Source organism: Coregonus clupeaformis, chromosome 14 (assembly GCF_020615455.1).
Source record: "Coregonus clupeaformis isolate EN_2021a chromosome 14, ASM2061545v1, whole genome shotgun sequence".
Taxonomy (NCBI): Eukaryota; Metazoa; Chordata; class Actinopteri; order Salmoniformes; family Salmonidae; genus Coregonus; species Coregonus clupeaformis.
The window spans coordinates 29,322,856-29,332,420 of NC_059205.1; the positions used below are offsets into that span (position 1 = coordinate 29,322,856).

The window sequence follows — 9,565 nt, forward strand, 5'->3', positions numbered from 1 at the left end:
GCAAGATCGGTTTCTTGCTCTTAGGAACAGGACGCCATTGAAAGGAGTGATTTCTGGGGTAGCGGAGGTCGAGTAATTGAAGGTGAAGATTCCTAGTGTTTGTAACGACCGCCGTTTGGTGCGACGCAGACCTGGTGGTGAGCGTGGTGAAGTAGAGGAGACACTGTCTGTCCTTTTGAATTTTGAATCAGTCTTTACTCTACAAAGTCATGTTAGGATATATCAGTTATCCTGTTAGAGCATTTGTGCCGAACCCACTGCTGTGTTTCAGGTACCACGAGTATGGTCATGTTGCAGCTGTGTGTAGGAGGGAGATTCCAATATGTGGGAAGTGTGCATGAGGGCATGGGAAAGTGGAAATAGTTGTGTCATCTGTAGGGGTGCCCATGTTGCTGGGGATCGGAAGTGTCCGGTGTGCGAGAGGCAGGTTGAGGTAGCCAGGGTCAGAGTAGTTCAGAAGGTGTCATATGCTGATGCATGAAATAAATTAGAGGAGGATGGGTCAAGGGTGAAGATAAACCTCACAGAAGAAGAAGAAGAAGAAGAAGAAGAAGAAGAAGAAGAAGAAGAAGAAGAAGAAGAAGAAGAAGAAGAAGAAGAAGAAGAAGAAGAAGAAAGATTAGGTGGAACCATTCTAGCCAATGAGAGGGCAGATACATGTTTGAACAACCACAATGGTCCTTGCTATCAGGAATCCTTGGGATGTCCCTACCCCATTGAAGTTCACATTTTAAATGGTTAAGGTTAGGGTCATGGCTAAGCTTAAGTTTATGGTAAGGACATCTGAAGGATCCAGGGTTGCAGTAACAGGCACAATTCCCATATAAATTGTTTTTGTCTAAAAGTTTGACAGGATGTCACGTGTCCTACTTATATCAGTACACTCATAACAACCTAAGCATTACAAAACGTATATTTGATCAAATAAACGAGTAACAAATAAGCCATTCGATATTTGGTTGACCAAATTCGACACTCATTGATCTCCATTCAAAAAATCCTTGCTTGGTGAGCGAAAAAAACAGAAAAACGCCTTCTGCTGGAGAAGACAGATTGTAGGCCGAGTTATCCCCTCATCCTCTCTGGCCATATGCCAAAGTCTCTGTTTCGGCTGTTTCACGGAAGTAATTCTGGAAGCTCTGACGTGGCCAAATAATAATCGCCATCTTGAGGAAGGAAACGCCTTGAAGAGGAAAGAATTGAAAACAACTGTAATTTATACTCTTGATGTTTGAATATGATAATAGTCATATTTCAAATCGTTTTTTAGCTGCTAAGTAGCTATATAACGTAAAATTGTATAATTTCCTGGTGTCTAGCTAGTTAAAAAGTTCTGAAAAAAACTTGCCAGATGGCTGGCTAGGCTAACTTAGCTGGGCGCCACTTGCTAACGCTAGCAAAACATCCAGCTAGCTAGCTTAGTAGAGAGCTAACTTATAGCTAGTCAGTCATCTTTCGATATAGCCATTTGTGTAATTTCAAATCACTGCAAGACAGTTTTGTACACGACGGTTATCTTCCTTTATCTAATTGGCTAGTATATAAATTATTTGTATAACGCTAGATAGTTAACGTTACCTAACTAACAGTTGACGCTAGCTAATGTTTGCTACATGGTTAGTTAGCTAGCTAACTAGCTTCTAGTTAGAATTTATCTTGCTAGCTTAAAAAAATAACTTGTCAGCAAGCTTCTAAACTAGGCATATTAAACAACTCATAATTGCTTAAAATATGGGTTAACCTATAATTGGCAGCGCACAAATACACACTGACAGTTACAAATCTGATTGGTTTTTGTCTTGTTCTCATCTAGTTTTCCTTCTGCCAAAGTTGAATCCCTCATCTTCACTATGGGGAATTTATTTGCAAGCCTCTTTAAAGCATTTGGCAAGAAAGAGATGAGGATCCTCATGGTGGGTCTCGATGCTGCTGGTAAAACAACAATCCTGTACAAGTTAAAACTTGGGGAAATTGTAACTACCATTCCAACTATAGGTAAGTAGTAGTACTGGTGGTATGTAGGCCTAAATGTTGTCAGCCCAGTTTGTATGTATATTATATTTTGTGTAACAATGAGACTTAAAATGTTTTATTAGAAACAACACAATTAATTCCCCCTGGACATGTTCATGTGTTGCCTCAAATAGGTTGTACAGGTTATTAATATCTTCTCTCCTCCACTCAGGTTTTAATGTCGAGACAGTCGAGTACAAGAACATAAGTTTTACAGTGTGGGATGTAGGCGGCCAAGACAAAATTCGACCGTTGTGGCGTCATTACTTCCAGAACACACAGGGTAAGTTGTGTGCAGACAGCAAGTCATTTCACTCCTGTCAAAGGGGGCCAACAGACTAGAGCAGCGCTTGGCATTAACTTTTTAGGCCAATTTTTTTTTGTACTTGTCCAAAAGCTCAAGTCACTTGCCCATTGTATGATGCAAGGCACCACTTAAAAAAATTAAATGCATTACTATCTTTATTACCATAGAGAATCAGACAAAAATGTAGGCTACACTTATGCTTTGCATATTCAAGCTTGTCTCAAAATACAACAATGCCCCTTTAAGGCTATCCTGGAGGATGGTTTGCCACCCTTGGTAGCCTATAAAATATTGCAACATTACAAGTACAACCAAATACTTTTTATGTCTTTATAAAATAATACCCTCCAGGGCTTGAAATTAAGGGCGTCTGGTCATAAAAATGATGAATATGGTTCAATACAGACTGGGACAGTTATGGGACGACAGATCCAAAATCCATACAACCACTTAAAAAATGTAAAAGCAATGAGGCTGATGCAACAGATCAGACCGTTTAGCTTAAAATGTTGATAAAGTTTTATTTCTTCATATTATAAGCTAAACAATGCACACATGGCTGTAGACTACACGCGAATGTTCCAAAATGCAATTAGCGGGAAAATACTTGTCCTCAAAAGCACACCTCACGCGTGAGCGGTTTCATCTGACCAAGATGAAAATACAATTTTGAAATTAAGAGGCTAGATATAAAGATGCATCAACTGGCATGGGTTACTAATATGACTAGGATTATGCCTTTGGCTGCTGGACAATAAAATCATGTTGATTTGAAAACCAATAGAACATGAGAAAAATGCTGGTTTCAATGGCATATTAAGTGTTTATAAAATAATTCCCTCAACATGACTATGGTCATATTTTGGCTGGGCTACTTTGAAACAAGGTAAGACATGCTTCATAAAATGACATAAAACGTCCAGGTTTTAAACAATTAAGTTTATGGTTAAATAGTTTCAAAATGCTGACCGCCTCCGCTCAGATTCAAGGTGGGTGATGTGCGGTGCGCAACAGACACTGTCCTTCACTCTCCGGTCTTGTGACCATTTGATCTGAATTAACCGTGCCTCGAGTATGTCAACAGAATCATGCCTTGTCCATTACTTGTCCATTCGGACAACTTACATCTATATTCTTCTTGTCCAAAAAATTTTTTTTTTACTTGTCCTGTACAAGAGGGCAAGCATTCATGTCGAGCCCTTTAGAGGCAAGTCAGGTGACTCAATGCTCATGTTTTTCTCTCTGGGTGTTTTTCAGGTCTCATCTTCGTTGTGGACAGCAATGACAGAGAGCGAGTGAACGAAGCCCGTGAGGAACTGATGAGAATGTTGGCAGAGGACGAACTACGAGAGGCAGTCTTATTAGTATTCGCTAACAAACAGGTATCCTACATTTTTCACCTCAATTATCCAGTATATGACGCCTAAAAGCAGCTGACTTGCTTTATTTGTCTTAATAATATAGAAATGACTATATACACCCCTGTAATATACTTTGGATGTCCTTCCTTCCCTGGCTTGGCTTTTGTCTCATAATGGGAAAATGTCTCTTTTCAGGACCTCCCAAATGCTATGAATGCGGCCGAAATCACAGACAAGCTGGGACTGCACTCCCTCCGCCATAGAAACTGGTACATCCAGGCCACCTGTGCCACCAGCGGAGACGGTCTCTATGAAGGACTGGATTGGTTGTCTAATCAGTTAAAAAACCAGAAATAGGCCTAATCATCATCCACTGTCCTCCTCAACTCACATATACCTTATTCACACTATCCTGCCGACCCAAACCGTACAGTGGCTCGGATGATTTCCTTCCACATTGTCATTTCCAGCAAGGTTCTAGCAACTGTGGTAGATGAGTAACCAGGCCGATGCAGTACGGCTCAGTTTGGCTCGGCTTAGTAGTGTGAAAAGGGTAACACTATCTTCTCTCTATCCTTGCTTTGTACTCTTCTGATGTTGCAAATTGAGCTACATTTGTCAAAACGTACCTACTCGAATGATGCCCTCATTTCTCATCTCTAGTTACAAGAATACACCATACGGGCCAGGGGGGGGATAATAACCCAATCTTGGAAAACTGTCAGGGTTTCTTATTTAATGTAAATAGTCTAGTTTTTTGGGGTTATGAGGCAGCTTATTGCACACTTACAAAAATCAACCTGGGTTATTTCCTTTTCTTGGCCCTTGGGCAGACATACTCGTGTGTAGTAAATGGAAAAGGGAGGCAAAAAAAATCATTCAACCAGCTATCATGGGACCCCATGTCTCAACCCTACATTTAATGACTTCTTTACGTTATACGTCAGCTGGTAATTTGTACTGTAAGGAGCGTTTCATTTTTTTTTGGGGGTGGGATTCTGAATAATGCATACATGATGCACTACTTGAATCATTTATGGTTTAATACCTCTGAATGCTACAATATCCTGCTCCCCCAAAATACCATTTAGCAAAACACTGGCATTAACTAGTTGTACTGTGAGAATATTATTGAGATGAAGCCTAAAACAGAGGTCGGTGGGCTTCAAAGTCAAAAACTCTTGTCAACACTTACCAGCTTTTGTTGTGTGTCCAGATCATGTTGAGAAGTGGCTGCCATGTAGAGTATGTTCCTCTGAATCTCATCATTCACCTGCTTTGTGATGAACAGAGGTGCTGTCTGGTCAGCATTGTTGGTATGACAGCGGCTCAGGTTAATAATAATGTGTACTGCCTTCGTCACAATGAGCCTGAATTTAATAGCAAAAAAAGTGCAGGATGTGGTCTGTATGTTGGTCTTGTTGGTGAGCAACAAGTGCATGTTTGCGATTCACAGATTCTGCACAAATCAACAGATCTTCACAATGCCTGGAGAAGCAGAATTCCTTCCTGCCTATCCATTTGCTATAATAATCCCATATCCTGTGCAGAATCTAATATCTTGTACACACATTGATTGTCAGCGGGACTAGCTAATTGATTGTTTACATTTTTAGTCTGCACAAGCATTCTGTCGTTACCCCTCTTGTCAACTGCAGGTGCTCAAGGGTTGGGATGCCTTGATGTCCTCAACATCCACATCACAATGACTTAGCGCCACAACAACCCTATAATTGAAGGTGTATGCTATGTGATGCACTGGTATGACAAAACCGTTATAGGCCTACATTCTGATGTCCTGCATTAGCCTCGATCATGACCTAAAGGTGGTGTTTTCATGCCTTTTTATTGAGAATGATAAAAGTATATTAATCGTTTTGGAATGAGGCATGTATCATGTGTCAGTGGCAATAAGAAATCTGTTTTGAGCTCCACATTTTTTAACTTAGTGCTAGTATCTTATCTCCTTTACAGCTCATGTTGTCCTTGGCCATGTTCTGAGGTATACTTTTGTCCTCATGTCAAAGAAACATGCTGTTCCGTTACGACCCTTTGAGCTTCTTATCAAAAGGTTTTGGGTGTTATTCCACCAGCTGGGCTGGGTTCGAATTGAAGGCAGTCAATTCAGGAAGTGAATTCAAAACTTGGAACTTGATTGTAATTAACTTCAAAAATGTAAAAACGTTTGAAATGAATAGCTTCTACTCCACAGTTTGAGAAGTCGTTGAAAATAGATGCTGTTTTTTCCAATTAAAAATTATTTAACTTCGCTTCCTGAATTGACTGCCTTTTAATTTGAATTGACCCCAGCCCTGTCCACCAGAGTGCTATGGAAATGTCTTAGTGTTTATTTTAAAGCAAGGCGTTGGATTAAAAAACCTCTTGATTTTAAACTGATTGTTTGAACCTTTGAAAACATTGTTAATCTCTTTAGCAAAACTGTCTAAACATGTATTTTTTTAATGTAAAGTTATTTCAGCTTTCATTTTTTTGTGAGAAAAGCACTGTAATTAAAGCGATTAGAGAAAGTTTACATGTTCTGTTTCTCTTTGTGCAGTTAAGTGAAATATAAAATTGGATTTGAGCATGCTGACATTACATCATTAACCTCTATCTCCTTGAACTGTAACATTATCGGTCAACAGCAGATCAAACCAAGGAAGGCAACATGTATCTGAATGAATCTACCAACTGGCACTAAGCAAATATTGTATATTTCAGTTTACATATTTACTATTAGTTTTTTCCAACTGCTTACACACGTTTTCAAAACTCGACACACAATTCCCAAAACTGCACACACAAAATGCCTCACTTCTCCTTCAAAATGCCATAAACACATGTCAGAATGAAGCATTTGCATCAAATGGCAAACACTTATTTCATAATAGTACATTTTTGGATATACCATGTAAACACTTCTAAATCTAAAGCTCTTTGGTCTTTCATAGGCTTGTATCGACATTTCAATACAATGTTCTACAGTGAAAGTAATTGCTGAGAGGGGTAACAAGTATACTGTAAACACCAATGCAATGTAGAAACAGAAAATATTTATTAGGCCAAACATTACTGTTATATACAGTAGCATACAACAAAACCATAAACATATGTAAACCAAATGTATATTCTTTAGAATACAGTAAAGAACACAATTGTGTGTGTGGGGTCCCGGGGGTGGCAGTCCAGGAATTGGTAGGGGGTTTGGGGGGGCAGTCACCAGTGCTAAGCTACGCCTCATCTCTTCTCCGGGCTGGGTCTGGCCACAATACTCCGTCCACATCACAAGATACTTCCCTCGATGTTTGGCACGAGAAAACGTATCTCCTAGCATGGCGTATCCAACCTTGGATAGAGGCAACCTCTATGTCCCCACATGCGTCCTCCATTGCCTGGAGATGCGGCATGCGGGCATAGGGTTGGCGATCATACACTTTCCAGCGCCAGGCTGAGAAGAATTCCTCTATGGGATTTAGAAAAGGTGAATATGGGGGTAGGTACAAAACTACAAATTGTGGATGAGTGGCAAACCAGTTTTGGACCAGAACAGCCCGGTGAAAACTAACATTGTCCCATATAACCACAAATCTAGCAGGCTCCTGATCTGGATCAGGGACAAGCATTGTGTAAATTGCAACCAGAAAAGTGAGCATATGGCCGGTGTTGTACGGACCCAGTGTGGCATTGTGATGGAGGACACATAGTTACATTACCCCCATGCTGTCCAGGGACATTGGTAATTGCCCTCTGTCCTATTACATTTCTTCCGCGCCGCCTGGTTTTGGTGAGGTTGAAGCCAACCTCATCCACATAAATAAATTCATGGCGAATTACATGGGCATCCATCTCCAATACTCTCTATAACAGACAAAAGGATATACAGATGAGTAAATATGGTATTTCTGAAGTACTGGAAGTAGTGTTGCATACATACCTCTACAAAGTAATGTCGCAGATTCTAATACTGTCAGAGTTTCTCTCAAATGGCACCTTGTAAAGTTGTTTCATCGTCACTTAGTGCGGTTGGAGGATGCGTTGTATGGTCGACAGGCTTACAGCATTGAGTTGTTAAATATGGTGTCATTGTTCAAGATATGCTCTCTTATCTCTCGAATCCTAATTGCATTGTTGGCAGTCTCTTGTACATCTGTAAACAAGCATCCTCGTCCCCTCGTCCTCCATGATGTCTTTGCCTTTCCACTCTGTACAGAATTCAAACACAGTGTGTTCAGCATAGGAATAGTAAACAATGTACAAAAAAAATTGTAGTACAGCATGATAACCAACCTCATTCATTCAATGCAGTGCAGTAAATGGATGGCTTAGAGTTACAAATGTTTATGCAATACTATGCAGTCATACGTAATTTACAGTACATTACTGTAATGCTAAAATAGTCATTAGATAGTTGCATACCTGTTCTCATTTCTGAAGGTTCGAATTATGGACGCCACTGTAAATCGACTCAAGTTGGGCTGGACTCTCAGTCCAGCCTCTCTCATGGTCAAACCATATTTGATCACATGATCAACAAGTGTTGCCCTAATCTCATCAGAGATGGCTCTCCTTCCTTCTCTTCTTTGCCCTCGTCCTCTTCTTCCTCTTCCTCCTCTTCCAACTCTTCGTCTTTGAATTTGTCCTCGTTGTTGTCCCCTGCCTCTCCCTCCTACTCCTCTTGCTCTCTGTCCATTGTTGGCATCCATTGTTCAAAACAGGTAATCTGATACTACAGTAAAGCAGTGATTGGTTAGTGATCAGTTAAGCAATTAGTGTTTACATATGTGAGGAGTGTGTGTGTGACCTGGTGAATAAGTGTAGCATTTTGATTGGTTGTGTTTGGAAAAGGAAAGCAAGTCACTTCCTGTGAGATTTTTGTGTTTTAGGTAGAGAATTGTGTGTAGTGTTTTGAAAAAAGTGTTTTATGCAATTGACAACTGAGTCAAAGGCTGAGAAATAGCTTAAGGTTTTGGAGATTTGGTGTGTAGTTTTGCACTTTGAGTGAGAGGTTTCAAAAAATCGTGTGACATGAAAAGATTCTGTGTGTAAGCGGTTGGAAAAAACTGTAATAACTTCTAAGTTAGAAACTGGCCGTGCCCCATGCGTACAAGTTAAATCAAGCCTCTCTCCCCATTGACACAGTTTGAATTCAAAATGACTCCACGTCCTCTAAAAATGGACCTGGCCTGTACTTTGGTGTCACAGCTTCCTCCACTCTCTTGCCACTAATCCTCAATCACACCCAACTACTCTCACCCCATGACCTGGGACTAAGGGAGTGGGTTGGTCAAAGGTGATGACAGCCAACTAACCACCCAAAACTGGTGTTGAATAAGTGATAAATGGAGATAGTGGGGCCTGTCCCTGTATGTCTGTTATGTTGGGGTCTGCACCGGGGGGCAGGCAATAATTGGGGAGCAATCTAGGACAACGCTCTTTCAGGTTGATTAGGCTGCCATGGTTAACGCAACCAAGCCTATAAAACATGGCAGGAGAGTATGGTAGAAGAGGGAGGGGCGGGACTCTCGGGTCCCTTAGAGGATGGCTTTGTCTCTGCCTCCTCTCCTGCTGGTCCATCAGCTTGGTTTGTGTGTGGTGGTCCTAACGGTACTCGGCCATATAAAGGACCAGCCTGGTTTTTTGCACTTTCCTTTGTGAATGCCTTGCTCTTTTTAGTGCACCCCCAGGTGCCAGCCAGCAGAATGCCCCTTTCAGAGCCAATTCAAGGCAAATGCAAACACTATACTCCATTATGACCACTGGAGTGCATTCCAATGGTATCTCACCACAGCCATGGAGGCAGGGAGCTGAACCTAGAACAGAAAGGAGGGATGGAGACAAAGGAGTTCTGGCTTGATGGAGGAAAGAAAAGGAGCAAAGCTGCTGA

The 9,565-nt window shown here is 40.9% G+C and overlaps 1 protein-coding gene across 1 annotated transcript; it reads left to right on the top strand.

Moving 5' to 3' along the window:
* Window positions 1–1,108: 1,108 nt before the first annotated feature.
* On the top strand, window positions 1,109–4,670 carry arf1 (ADP-ribosylation factor 1). The gene is made up of 5 exons (XM_041896401.2): window positions 1,109–1,211; window positions 1,814–1,995; window positions 2,186–2,296; window positions 3,578–3,702; window positions 3,877–4,670. Exons 2-5 carry the CDS (start codon window positions 1,851–1,853, stop codon window positions 4,036–4,038), a joined length of 543 nt encoding a protein of 180 aa, XP_041752335.1. The 5' UTR covers window positions 1,109–1,211; window positions 1,814–1,850; the 3' UTR covers window positions 4,039–4,670.
* The last annotated feature ends 4,895 nt before the right edge of the window (window positions 4,671–9,565 follow it).

Excerpts from the sequence above, each read along its gene's own strand:
- arf1 (XM_041896401.2), top strand. The coding sequence starts at position 1,851 with ATGGGGAATTTATTTGCAAGCCTCTTTAAAGCATTTGGCAAGAAAGAG. Across the intron at positions 2,297-3,577 it reads TTACTTCCAGAACACACAGG|GTCTCATCTTCGTTGTGGAC; the intron begins GTAAGTTGTGTG and ends GGTGTTTTTCAG. Across the intron at positions 3,703-3,876 it reads TAGTATTCGCTAACAAACAG|GACCTCCCAAATGCTATGAA; the intron begins GTATCCTACATT and ends GTCTCTTTTCAG.